General features: G+C 51.2%; 1 protein-coding gene across 2 annotated transcripts in view; it reads left to right on the plus strand.

Annotated features, from left to right (window-relative positions):
- Positions 1-14,185, plus strand: part of DOCK1 (dedicator of cytokinesis 1) — a 437,923-nt gene that overhangs the window by 145,237 nt on the left and 278,501 nt on the right. For both annotated transcript variants that reach the window (XM_066240428.1, XM_066240429.1), the window contains exon 25: positions 376-482. In XM_066240428.1, the coding sequence (XP_066096525.1) occupies positions 376-482 (107 nt within the window). The remainder of the gene's footprint in view (positions 1-375; positions 483-14,185) is intronic.

Raw genomic sequence — 14,185 nt, forward strand, 5'->3', positions numbered from 1 at the left:
AGATGCTGGCTCATATAGTAACTATTTCCAGTGTTCTGAAGGACTGCCAGTGTGGTTCTCCAAAGTGGCTGACCCATCTCTCATCCGCTGACACGGTGTGAAGGCTCAGTCTCTCCCCATCCCAGCAATACTTGCTAATTGTCTTTTATATCTTTGCTTTTTTAGTGGGTGTGAAGTGCAAGATAACATTCTGAAGTATCATTTTTTTTGACGAGATTTTGGCCCATAATTTATAATAGGCATTAGCCAACGTTCTGGTGGCCCTGAACGGCCATTGAACGACTTTGCATCTTCATAATGCCTGGAAACACGTGGGCCGCTGTGCTGCCGATCTCCAAATGCCTTCCGTGTGTTTCTCTTTTTTCTTTCTCCTAGCAAAATGTTTACTGACTTCATCCTAAATGTCCCCATGGGTTTGCTGACCATTCAGAAGCTGTACTGCTTGATTGAAATCATTCACAGTGACCTCTTCACCCAGCACGGTGAGTGGAACCCTGAAATGATTAGATTGTCGCATCAGTCATTGTCTGTAGACCCCGCCGCTCCTGAATTCTCTCCTCCTTGCCCGCCGAAAGAAGGGGAGGTTGCAGCCAATTAAGACAGCTCCTCCACCAGACAGGAAGATTGAGCCCTTACCAGGAGAATGGTAATTGACATCTAGCCTAGGCAATAGATCATGGAGAAGGGGAGGCGGCACCTCCAGGCTGGTAATGGAGGCCGATGCCCGAGCCCTCGGCAATCAGCAGTCATTGTGGCCCTCACCGCGTGGGTTGGCTGCCCTGGGAAGGCAATCACTTGCTTCTATAGAGGTGATTGCAAAGAAAAAATTTAAGTTTTCTTTAAATGTGGGCATAATGGTCCAGTCTTATCCTGAACTTGGCGTCTTTTGACAGGGTTTCTTCAAACCTTGCTTCGAAGTCATAGGAATTTTAATGATGTCTCCACTCCCCTATCCTGAGGAATACCTTGCTTTTCGACACATTATCACCCCACTCCTTTTTTTTTCGCAACATTTTCTTTGTTTCTTTCTCTTTGGACAGAGTGAATTAATATTTTACACTTGTCAAGCTGTTTTATGGGAAGCTGAAAACCTTTGCATCATCTGCTTACCTCCCTCACTTGTTGGAGGCAGATGTGCAAACTGTTGAGTGACAAGCCAACGGAAGCATGGTTATTCTGGCCCATTTGTATCCAGTCATGGGGCTGTTCTGTTCAGGTTCTTTCCTCCCCCTGAGTGGGGGTGTTTCCGGGCCGGAGCCGCCCACACCCCAGAATCTGGGTGTTTTTGTTGAGTTACTGGCTGGGCTGAGAACTTAGTGTGTGTCTGGCTTAGTCCTTGGTACCTTCTCCACTCCTGGACCTTATGTGGACCTGTTCATTTTAATCTAATTTCTTGATTTATAAAAATATGACGGAGCCAACCCTTAGTGCTGATCTCAGGTTCAGAGGAAATGTAATGACTTCCTCGGGCTCTACTTCTGGAGGACAGACATCCAGGCAGGACGGGGGCCGCTGGCTTCAGCCTTCTGTGCAGACCTCTGACCTCTGTCAGGGCCAGCACTCACATCTCCTGTCCTAGGAGAGAGCCAGCCCTGTCGCTCTCGTTTGCAGCTCGAAGCACATGGCTCCTCCCTCAGCCATTCATCCTGACTGTCCCTGTGCCTGGCTGTCCTTGGAGAGCTGGTCTTGAATTGTTCACTGTCCAGCTGTCTCCTGCTGCTTGGGGACCGTGCATGGCTTAAGGAAGGCCTGGTGATGGAGGTGACAGGGGGACACTGCTTCTTTGGTTCCTTCCATGTGGGCTCAACTTTAGACCAGAACAAGTAGAATCCACTGAACCTTTTATCTCTGGGTCTTAGTAGGTCGGCTAGTGAGGTGCCTCCTTCCAGCACCCAACCCTGACAGCTATATCCCACCCCTGTTACCACCTCTACCATCACCACCTCCACCACCATCACCATCACCATTACCACCACCATCATCATCACCATCACCATCATCATCATCACCATCATCATCACCATCATCACCATCACCATCATCACCATCACCACCACCATCACCACCACCACCACCATCACTAACACCATCACCATCACCATCACCATTACCACCATCACCACCATCACCACCATCATCATTATCACCATCACCACCATCACTACCACCTCCACCATCATCACCATCATCACTATCACCACCACCATCACCATCACTACCTTCACCACCATCACCATCATCATTATAACCATCACCACCATCACTACCACCTCCACCATCATCACCATCATCACTATCACCATCACCACCACCATCACCATCACTACCTTGACCACCATCACCATCATCATTATCACCATCACCACCATCACCATCACCACCACCACCACCACCATCACTAACACCATCACCATCACCATCAGTGCCTTCATGGAGTTTACCATTGTCACTCAGTGGATGATAATACTTGATCCTGAGTGGTGAGATAGGAAAGACTTACTTGAGGTCATTTTTTCATATATTTCAAAATGCTTGTTGCAGAATTTTGTTCTACCGATCATTCAGTGGGTTTCTTTGAATAAGCACCTCAGACATAAGTGGTTCAAATAAAAAATATTGAAAAGAAATTTTTTTAAGAGGGTAGTTCAAGGAAATGTTTTCTTCTGTGGAAACGCACTCCATTTGTTGAGTGGATAGGAAGCTTGTAGGGACAGCTCCTGTTGGCTTCTGGGGCTGGTGTCAGCGGGGTATCTGCCAGCGTGATTCTCCTCCTCCTTCCAGGGTCCTGTTTTCGTTCCCATCCCTGTTCCGCACGTCTTTGTCTCACAGACGACCCCCAGCCCCAGTTTGGAAGTGTGCAGCATGCAAATAAAAATTCATAGCTGCCATTGAGCATCGGTAGCTTTCTGTTAAGTCATCAGTTTGCTGAATACGGAGTTACCAGAATGCATAATGTTTAGAATACCTTGTATCATTTTAAGTACCAAGTTAGGAATTTAATCTTAACCGCGAGCTATATCCACCAACATCATAAATGAAGTAGTATGAAACATGCGAGTCCAAAATCATTGTGGGCTACAAGGACCAAAGTCAACCTGAAAATTCACATCCCACAGACTTCTCCAGAATCGCTCAATCAAGTGAAGTCACCCAAGCCATAACGGAGAGCCCAGTGTGCTTGCAGACACATCCTGGCCGCCTGGAGGCATTTCAGAGTGGGGGAACCTGGCCCCTCGGCAGGTGCTGAGTTCAAAGACTCTTTCCTGGGTAGGACAGCAGGGACAGCCCTGGTTGTTGTCACGGGCAGGCTCCCTCCTTCTTGAAAGCAGCCACCAGCCAGCGTCTTCAGCGCACCGCCTTGTCCGGAAAGACTGAATCAGTGCTTAATCCTCCATAGGTCTGCTCTCACAGAGATGTCAGTTTCGCGAGATATGCTCTGCCACGTTGGTTATAAGTACGTAAAGCCAAGAGCTGTGTTCTGATGAGCTACTGTGGCTGTGGTGTTCTTGCTTTGTTGCACATGTGGTGACTGTGTGAACAGTGTAGTGGTCTGTGTCGTTTCCCGTTCCCAGTGGAACCAGACAAACTAACCCCCCGAGTGTCCAGATTTTTAGAAGTTGGTATAACTAAATTTATCTGCACCAGCTACTGAATGTGCCAGCCCTTCATCGACATTCCCTTGGGCATGTGATCGGAGGGCATCGCTGTGGGACCCCTCCAGGTTCCTCTCTGGCGGCCCCAGGTCAGGGCTTTGTTCATCGGCATGGGTGATGCCTCACGGAAGAGGCTCACTGACCTCCAAAACATTTCTTTCCATCCACCCTCGATATCAAAGACGTCCCATCACTATCAGAGGCTCCTTTCCATGGAAACGGCGGGCGGATCTGTGCTCGGAGGCTGGCAGTGACTCCCGAGCCTGTAAGTGCCCCTCTGCAGAAAAGCCTCCCCTCACCAGGTGTGGGTCCCAGTCTGCCCACGTGTGCAATGCGCTGGCTGTGTCAACCTTTCTGTCCTGTTGCTCCTCGTCTGCCCTCGAAAGGACACGGAGCCTGAGGATGAGCTTGCTCGTCTGTTAGACTGCAACAGAAGATGTGTCTCTTGGCCGGCGGGGTTGTGTTTGTCCAGCCCCACTGTGTGGGCCCTGTGACTCTTCCTGCTGCCCTCTGCTCACAGGTGCACCCACTGAGATGCTTCTCCTGGAGCAGTTTTATAAAATTAAGGTTGTCTTCTCTTTGCTAATTATTCTAATCATTCCGCGAATGGATGGAAATAAGGGAGGGACCATTCAAGTTTATCTCTGGATTCAACACAGCTGCCTATGAAAATTATGGAACACAGTATCAAACCAACAGAAAAGTGGGGAAAAAATGCTAACAAAATGCCCATGATCCCATCATGGGGCTTCAGCGTTTCAGAGTGATGGTCAGTCTTGTTTTCCCCCCAGAGATCCTGAAGCAAATCTCAGCCATCACAACATGTCAGGAGGATGTCTTTTCAAATTCAGGGCATGTGACATTGTTCCAGAAGAAGGAGGACGTGCGGACGGGCTGGTCCCTGTGCTGCTGTCCGGAACCCACCGTGGCTGTTCCTGCTTCTGCCCCATGGCTGGCGGCAGGGCCTCTGGCTTATTACCAGACTGGTCAGCCTGCCGTACACGAGAGCCAAGGAGTGAGCATGGTGGGCTCCAAGCGCTGTCTCACGTGTGATCTGACTGCTCGAGAACTGGTTAAGTAGATGATGTGCATCACAAGACAGATGATGTGCTTCCCTCTTGCAAATAATCTGAGCTGTGGAGTGAGCAGACTTTCAAAGCAAGATGTAAAGAAATGAAAGGTCGGAACACCATAATCTGTGCCTTGGTGGCTTTGTTCCCATGTGATTATCTTGTTGCCCTGAGCGCTGACAAAAGCTGTGGACATTCAAGCTTTGGTGCCATCACAGAAATGTCAAAGTTTCAATGTGATTAAATTAAAATAAATACGAGGATACCAAGGTGTAGGATTTGGCCTCACAAAAAACGTTTTACACGGTCGTTCTAGAAATGGGAATAAAAGGACATCAACCTCAGGGGTTGCTTATCTTTGAAATTAGTCAAGAGCATGGAACATACTTGCAAGACGCCTTTGAGTTCAGGCGAAAGACCTCGTGGAGCCCGTGCCTTTCCCACATGGGCTCCTGTCCCCTGTGGGCTGGGCCTGAGTGAGACCTTTGGAAGGAGCATTCCAGCTAACCCTGCACCATTTCTTTATCTGACAAGATCTCATCTTTCCATGTCCCCATATTGAAAGTGACCAAAAAGCATTGGCCCAGTGTGTAGATGTCCTGGGTTTGATTCCTGGTCGGTCGGGACACGCAAGAGAAGTAACCATCTGCTTCTCCACCCCTTCCTCTCCCCCTCCCCCTTCTCTGTCTGTCTCTTCTTCTCCCACAGCCATGGCTCGATTAGTTCGAGTGCATCGTTCCTGGGCATTGAGGATGGCTCTGTGGAGCCTCTGCCTCAGGCACTAAAAATAGCTTGGTTATGACCATAGCCCCAGATGAGCAGAGTATCGGCCCCAGATGAGGGTCGCCGAAGTGGTTCCCAGTTGGGGACATGCAGGAATCTGTCTATCTCCCATCCTCTCACTAGGAAAAGAAGAAGAAAAAGAAAGCGACCAAAGTAATGGACATTTTTCTTGTCTTTTCTTTTTTTGTGTGGGGTTTACTGTGTGCTAATCATTGTGTGTTAACTTGGTTTTGGGAGGGCAGCATGAGCTCTGAAGGGCAAAGGCTTAAGATGTAGTAGAAGATGATGCTTTTATGGTCTTGGCAGTATTTTTAAACTCTTGGTGGATTCCTCTGCCCGAAGCTAGCTCCTTTCCAAGGCCACCCTTTGTGTGTGTGTGTGTCTTCTGGGTTGGGAGGGGAAGCCACGCCCTCCGTCCTTTCCTGCCTTGCCCCGTGTCCCCTGGGAGTCTTCCCCTCTACCCAGCCAATGGGCCCCTTCTTCCAGAGTCTCCTCTGCCTCATCAAGCTTCATCTCTGTCCTCTTTCTTTTGAACCATACAGAGCTTCTTAAAAACGTCGGCATAAAGAGCTTAAATGATCTTCCTCATTCTTACTTTCAAGGTGAATGATTCCCCCAGTCACGGAGCAGAGTGAAACTCTCCTTTTTAATGGCGGGAGCATTAGTTTCACCAGCCCTTTGAAATCGGAGGGCAAAGGGCTCGGTCCCAGCGGGGACGCGCTATTAGCAATACGGGAGTCAGACTTCTAGGCTGTTTTCACTGTGATTAGAGCAGAGATCGAAAACATATCTCTCTAAAAAAAATCTCCCTACTTATCAAATTTGTGTGCTTTTTAAATGGTAGGAAGAAAAGCTGTGTGCTTCCTGCAGACCTGGCATATAAAATAGACCTGCGTGCCTTTGATCCGTAAACAAATCAAAATGAAAGTCTCTTTAAGCTTCTCCACGGTGGAAAGCGGAGAGGTAGTTCTCTCTGTGGAAAGGGGTCGCACACCCAGGGCTCCTGTGGAGGGGATTTGTTAACTTGATGGATGTTGCGCAGAAAGAAAAATTGGGGTGGGGGCCACTGTGTGCCCTCTCACTGAAGGCGCCACAATATTTCATACTCTGGAGGAGTTTCGTTCCCTAGCTGTGCTGATGACTTCTCAAGACCTCACCAGCTGTGGACCCCAAAGACTGACTATTTTAACTAACGGCGGGGATACATACGGACGGCGTTTTCTCCCCTCCTGTCTTTTTTTTCCCGTGCCTTGAGAACATTTTAATCTTTATCTGCAAGGCACTGAACCTTCTCCATCCCTCACTCTGCATATCACTTGATATCTTTCATTATATGGGTTTTTGAAGAGGCCATTTGTTAAAAAACAATGCAGCCCTTTTTGGGAAGTGGCGTCTTGAATTTTAAGAGAGCGAAGTCAGCTCCAGTCTCTGCATTCTATCCATTTCGATTCAGTGGTCATCGGTTGCACGTGCCCGGGACTGGTTTGTTAGCAAGTCCGATGGACTTCAGAGCTGTCCGCTTATAAACTGTGTAATTGGGAAAGAGTAAATATTCTTAATTTACAGCAGGTCAGGGCCCGGGTGTTAAGTAAGGAGTCCTAGCCTGTCAGGAAAGCCGGAGGAAGGGCACTGTCCACTCCCTTGGTGCTGGTTAAGGACTCGTCTTGTTACAAACTATCACCTACTCTGCCAGTGCTTCACGGTCACCGTAGGAACGATGCATTCGGAAAACTGAATTCATTGCAGACGCCCCGTGCAGTGGGATAGACCGTAAACATGTGAATTTAATGGCACACGAACAGAGTGAACGTGGATGGAGCCTGCGGCACGGTGTTCACACGCCCAGAGATTCCTGGCTTCTCTCTCCTCTTTCTGCGTGGGGCTCTCTGCCACACTCAGACTGGCCGAGCCGGAAGTCACTCAGGGTGTCGTCGACCTAAACTTGATTATTGCCAGCTGACTCTGTGCTTTGTACCCACCTCTGGGTGGGTGGGGGTCTCCTGTCCCTGTTGCTTCATGTTGGGAGAAGGACAAGCCACCCTAGAGAAGGCTGTGTCATATCTAGTCAGGCTGACCCTGGGCACCAGCACATCAGGCCCCTGAGTCTCTCTCCAATTTGTGATTCCTTGAGGCCGTATGAGCTTAGGGCTCTGTTTCTGCAGGATATGTCACCTACAGGTGACCTGCCCGGGACAGTGGGGGGGGGGCTGGGTCAGCCGGCTATCTCCTACGTTTCCCTTCAAGACCCAGTTCTTTCCTGCTGCATTAGCCATGCCCTGAGTGCACAGACCTTCCCCAAGACAGAGTGCTCCATACCATATGTTTTTAGACACAGTTTTTATTCTATTCATTGAATTGTCGGGGCATCTAGGGAAGATGGGTGTGCCCGGCCACCTTGACCAGGACTTACGTACTTGACAACCTTCACTTTCCCGGTTAGAGGCACACCTGCCAGTCCCAGCCCTGGGTGTTCTCTCCTGGTTTTCTCCTCTTCCACATGGTGAGTCTCTGCCCAGGGACTGACAGGCATGGAGAAGTCCTTCTGAACCTACCAACCTATCTTTCTGGTGCCCTTGAGAATAGATTCCTGGCTTGACTAGTCCTTTCCACGCAACCTTCCCCAACATGTGTCTTGAGTCTGACTTCTTTTCATTTACTGTTATATGGGCATCATTTGTGGTGTTTCTCCCTTGGTTCCATTTTTATTTTATTTTTCCTGACACGGTCTTTATTTTTACGGTACTGACGGATGTGTGACCCCTGTTACTGTCCTCCGTACGGAAGGATGCAGAGTATCTGTTGTCCCCTCCCTTCTTCCAAAAGGTGACGCCCCCGTTTCTAGACCCGTTGGGTTCACTCAGAAGACGTCTCTTTTTCCAGCTTCTTCCCATTTCCTGCCATAACTCATCCTGCTTTACCACTTCTTCCCGCGTCGAGGTGGCTGTGAGGTCACCGTCTCCATGAAAGTCCCGTGGCGCTGCGTCACTTTCCCTCCCTCCCAGTCGCTCCGGCGCTTGGCTGCGGGATGCTGGGGAGCCCCTGCCCGGAACCCCTGCTGGGGCTGCTCCCGGTGCGGTGCGTGGGGATAGAAGCGCCACCCAGGGCTGCTGTGGGGGAGGCGGGCGCAGAAAGGAGCTGCATGGCCAGCCCAGGGTTCCTCGCCTCTGTCCTCCTGGTACTGCAGACAGTCGCGGCCGTGTGCCTTACGATGTCGGTGCCTGGGGAAAAGTTAATTTGCCTTGGACACGTAGGGATGGCAGGATCATACGTGCTGCTACGCCTGTGCACACGCGTGGATCCATCGTCCTCAGTGTCCTGGCCTCAGGATCAGGCGTCGGATCTGGCTGAGCGGCTACGTCGCCGTGCAGTCCTCGTGCGCCCCTTCCCTCTGGCCCCTGTCCCCACATCCGAACAGCGTGGACATCACCGGACGGCTGCCATGGTCCCTTCCGTGGCCGGCTCCGTTGAGTGCATTTCTGTGACTTGAAGACGTGGATGAGGGAGCAAGTCACGGAGCAAACTGATTGGGTACTGAGTTCCCAGATGGAGGAAAAATTAGACGGTGGTCTGTAGAAGGGTAACAAGCACTGCTCTCTCCCACTTATATGGCTCTTCCTGTTTAATTCTCATGAAGGGGGTTACCCTGGGCCTCTGTTCTGTGTAACAAGGGCTCAAGGTTCTTAAATACACTTTATGGATCATTTGTTTAATGGGACCCAACTAAAAATTAAGAAGCCCATTAGTCAAGTGTTCATAAAACAAATGTTTTAAGTGAACAAATTCATTTTCTCGTATTTGCCTCTGGCTCTAGTGGAGAGCTGGAATGGGGTTAGAGACGGATATTCTGCTGGGACATTTGTAAGCTGATGATGTCTGTGGAATACCTTTTATAAAGATTAGTATGTACATATTTTTATTCGGTGCCCATGACCAGAGCGTTCATCACCAGGGCCTCAGCTCATTTAGCCGAGGATGAACAGATGTCCGATCATTGCCATCTGTAACCATAGTGGATCTCACGGGGAGAGGGGGTGCGGAGGGTGGCCGGTGAGCTCAGTGCCTCTGATCCCCGTGGCTGATGGGCTGATCGGCGTGGAGTCGGGACTCGCTGGGGTTGCCCGCTCTGTCCTGGCTGCCCGGGGACCCAGGGCCGCCTTCCGAGCTGGTCCTGCCTCCTTGTCGGTTAAATCTGTGCTTCTGCTCTGAGCTACCAGGCGATGGTACACCCCGAAGCCACACGCACGTGACGGCAGGTCTGAAAGGAGGACGCCATGGTTTTGGTTGTGTGTGTAGCGGTGAACGCCAGTCCACGAAAACGAGAGATTGCATGCGGGGTCATTTGCGTCTGCTTCCTGGCTAGCCCCAGACTGTGCTGCCCAGCGGAAACAGGACGCGAGTGGCGTACGTTGTTTACAGTGGTCCGGAGGCCACATAAAATAATAATAATAATAATAATATAATGTAATAATAATAACAATAATAAAAGGGCACCAAATAACTGGTGAGATTAATTTTTGTCTCACAATATCATCTCGACATGACTTCAGTCTAAAAAGTACCAATGACATAGATCACATCCTGTTTTCCTCACTGGGCCCCTGAGACCCAGAGATGTTTTTCCACGTAGACCCCGTCTCAATCTGGATGCTGAATTTTTAATCACAGACACCTGACGTGTATTTAATAAGCATTTAATAAAATCTGCCCCCATTGGAGAGATTTATGCACCCCAGTTGCTCATGACAGTTGTTTCCAATTACTGAATCAAGGATCACTTTCTGTTTTCTATTATATTTAAACAACTTAAAAGGAAGTGACATTGAATAGTCCGTGCCTTGTGGCACTGGCTACCTTTGAAGAGCCTGCTGGCTCCAGGAGGGGATGGTGCCTGACGGCATTTGATTCCTCGTGCGCCATCCCGTGGAAGAGGCTGGAGTTGGGGAATATCATTTCTATTATGGTTGAGAGCTACTGTTTCATGGGCGCTCACTACCTCCCCAGCGCACGCATTGTGCCGTTTCCTTCTCACTGCACCCTGAGAGGTAAGCAGCAGCCCCCTCGTTTTGCAGGTGGGAGACATTAAGGCTTAGAGAGTTTCTCGAGACCTGCCCCAAACCCGGAGCTGAGCGTGTGCAGGACGGACGGACTGGATCGTTTTTGTCTGTGTGTGGGGAAACCGGACCTCACTGAGCTGGGTCAGAGGGCTTTCGCCGAACCTCTTAGAGAACAGGACTCCGGTCCCTGGACTGTGGTCCAGTGTTCGTTGCAGCTGTTTGTCCACATGGTTATCGGTGAGCATTTGTTTAAAATGCAAGGTTTGTTTTTGGTTTCGATTGTCAGATTCCCAGGCCATCTGTTTCGTGCCTCAAGGGATGATTTGACACAGATCGTCATATAGAAATGACATTCTGTTTGTGGGGAGGGGAGGGGAGGGGAGGAAAGGACATTCAGGACACTGAGTTGGGGCCTCGTCACATGGCAGGAGAGTCTTCCTCCTTGCCTGCGATGGACAGAGTCTGATGCTTTCAGATAGTTCACTGCAAGTGTGTGTGTGCGTGTGAGTGTGTGGTGTGTGTATGAGTGCATAGTGTATGGTATGTGTGTGCATGTATGTGTGAGTGTGTATGTGTGTGAGTGTGTGTGTAGTATGTGAGTGTGTGGTGTGTGGTGTGTGTGTGTTTATGTGTGAGTGTGTGTGAGTGTGGTGTGTGTGTGTGAATGTGTGTGTGAATGTGTGTGTGTGAATGTGTGTGAATGTGTGTGTGTGTGTGTGTGTGTGGTTTACCGTCCTCCATGCCTTTCATGTTTGGTCGGCACTTGTGATGAGATGAGAGAGGCATTAAGTGTTATCTAACACTGGTGCCCTGCCGCCTCTCGCAGAGGAGCTGAGGATAGACGAGGTGCTGAGGGAGAGACACCCTTGACAAAAAACAGGGCTTGAGCCACTTGTGTTTGTGCTGGTTTGGGGGAGGGCAGCGGGTGGCCAGGGCGGCAGTTGGCTCCTCCCTGCGGACCTGTCTTCTGGTCCCGTGCTCTGTAATCAGACACTCACACAAGCACGTACACACGCACGCACGCGTGGGCACTGGCACATGGCCGTCCGGATCAGCTTGGACACCGTCCAGTGAAACTGGGTCACCAGAAAGCCGGAGAGATCTTGTAAGGATATTGTTGTCCCTCAGATGTCTTCCAAGGACGGGACAGGCTGTTCCAGATGGGAGGTCCCTCCTCACCACTTAACAGGTGCGCTATGGCTTCCAGATGAAAAATGTGGACAAAACAACCAAGCAGCAACCATCTGGCCAAGGAGCGAGAGCTGTTCTGCAGAGAGCGCATGTGTGTGCACACACAACCTCCCTCCTTTCCTTCCTCTCTCCCTCCCTCCCTTTCTCTCTCTCCCTTCCTCTCTCTCTTTCCCTCCCTTCCCCCCTCTCTCTCCCCTCCTCCATCACATCCTGGTTTATGTGCAGGGGAGTCTCGCATTGATGAGAACAGGGTCTCCTCTCTCATGCAGGTTGCACCCCAATAAAGACTAATAGGTAATAGCACCAGTGGAGAATCACGGTGGTTTGAGAGCCGACAGCTATGTGAGGCCGTGTCTGCACTGTGCCCAGGTCAGTGGGTGGCTGTGCCGGGGCCTGCAGGTCACGGCCGGCTGTGCCGCCCCCCCTTTAGTCTCCCCAGCCCCTCTGAAGGACCCTGGGGCATTGCCTGTCTTGCTTTGGGGTCCTCGGACACGTTTCTGAAGGTCGCTGCTGCTGCTCTGCCCCTCTGTCCTTGGAGGCTTGCATGAGAAGACCTGGCGGGGTCAGGGCCACCTTTAAGGAAAGCCTGGGCCTCCAGGAGCCCCTCTCCGGTGATCCAGAATGTGCTTTGTGTGTGGTCGGGGGCTGGAGCACTTTCCGCGGGCTGGGAGGTGGTGGCCTTACAAGGTGCGTCTGCAAATATTGTCTCCTCTCGGGGAAGTGGCCGACACCCAGTTCCCCACTTTGTCCTGACCAGCCATCGGTGAGGTGGACACTGAAAACATCAGGTCTGTCCAACGGATTATAGCGCGTGGGTCTGGATGTTCTCAAGGGGCTCAGAGAATGAGGTGTGATGAAACATGAAAAAATGGCATCGAAGTGGTTTTGTTTCTCATCAAGGCAGGCTGGATGACCAACAGCTAACCCCTGGGCCAGGGGGCAGGGGGCTGCCCTCCCAGGTAGCCAGGCGTGGCTGACAGCTTGTCTCTACTGAAGATGGACCGGGCAGCCACTGCCCCCTTCACCCTGGAAGAGTTCTGACAGATGACACCAACACACTCAATTACCTCTAAGAACAGTGAAGTCCACAGCAGCCTGTCCAGCGTGACAGATAAATGGGGCGGGAAGGGAGGGACTGAAGCAGGACATCTGGGGAGCAGACACTGAATGGCCGTTTCTGCTGTCTCTGAGCCTGGAACTAACTGGTCCCTCCAGTTTTGTGGGACTGTTCATGGACGTTACCCTCCCCGGCCCCCACGAGGACCGGGCGGCCACTGCCCTTCAGCCTCTGTGGGGTCCCCAAAGCTTTTCAGAGCAGCTTGGCCGAGTTCCCGCTGTGGTTTGTTGTCCTCAGTCCGGCCGCCTGGTTGTTCTGGACTGGCTCAGGTCTTCGTGGTCCTGATTTCTTCCTCTGAGTTGTCCTGGGACTTAGACTTATTCGTCTGAACCGTGTCAGTGATAGAGGTGGCCGACAGGGGACAGGGGACAGGGGCGGCCAATTGAGGGTGTCCTCCTGGGCAATGGGTTTCAGGCAGAAGGATGAGAGGACTCGTCCTACAAATGTCCTGCTGGGGACCACACGTGTGGATGCAGGTGAGGCTGGACTCAGACAGGTCTGTGGAGGGAGCTTCTCAGCCTGCTGGCTCTGAGGACGATGGGGTGTCACCCTACAGTGGAGGCTGTGTTGTGGTCAGGGTCAGCAGGCCAGGAGGCAACGAGGGAAGGTGTGGTTTGTGAACCTCGAGATGCTGGAGCAGAGACACTGGGCTTTGGTGTCGGTGGAGCCAGGTGTCCAGTGGGTCAGCATTGTGGGCAGATGCGTGTTCAGGCTGGCTTCATGCCATGTGGTCATTTTTTGGAGGTGTGTCCCCAGACCGGCCTGTGCTTGGGCGGCTCGCTGATACCTGTGCACCCTCCTACATCGACAGCTTGTCTGGCTCTCTTGGGATTGTGTTCCTCATGAGTTTAAGGGGATGTGGGTTTGGGGGAGATCCTCTCCATGGGGGCCTGAGGTCATCGAGTGGCATCACAGGAGGGGTTGGGAGAGAAGATAGGGGTTCCCACTAGGGCCCCCTGACACCCAGGAGCGCAGGCACCAGGGGACCAACCTCAACCCCATGGGACAGTGCCTTCTGCCTGTGCTGCTGTCCCCCTGTAGATAGGTCTGGGCCCTCCCCACCAGCAAGGCTGGCCTGGCCTGTGCCCGGAGAACGCATGGCACTGTGGCATCTCACACGCTGGTTCTGAGGCCCGCCAGTGGGTTCCTGTACTCGTGGGACAGAACTCTTGTAAATGTCATCGTTACCAGCCCTTTCCCAGGACTACATCTGAACAGGGTTTTTTTTTTTTTGTTTGTTTTTTTACTTATTTACTTATTTAGATTTTTTTTTTAATTTATTCATTTTTATTAGAGAGAAAGGGGAGAGAGAGAAAG

This window comes from Saccopteryx bilineata, chromosome 7 (assembly GCF_036850765.1).
Source record: "Saccopteryx bilineata isolate mSacBil1 chromosome 7, mSacBil1_pri_phased_curated, whole genome shotgun sequence".
Classification (NCBI taxonomy): Eukaryota; Metazoa; Chordata; class Mammalia; order Chiroptera; family Emballonuridae; genus Saccopteryx; species Saccopteryx bilineata.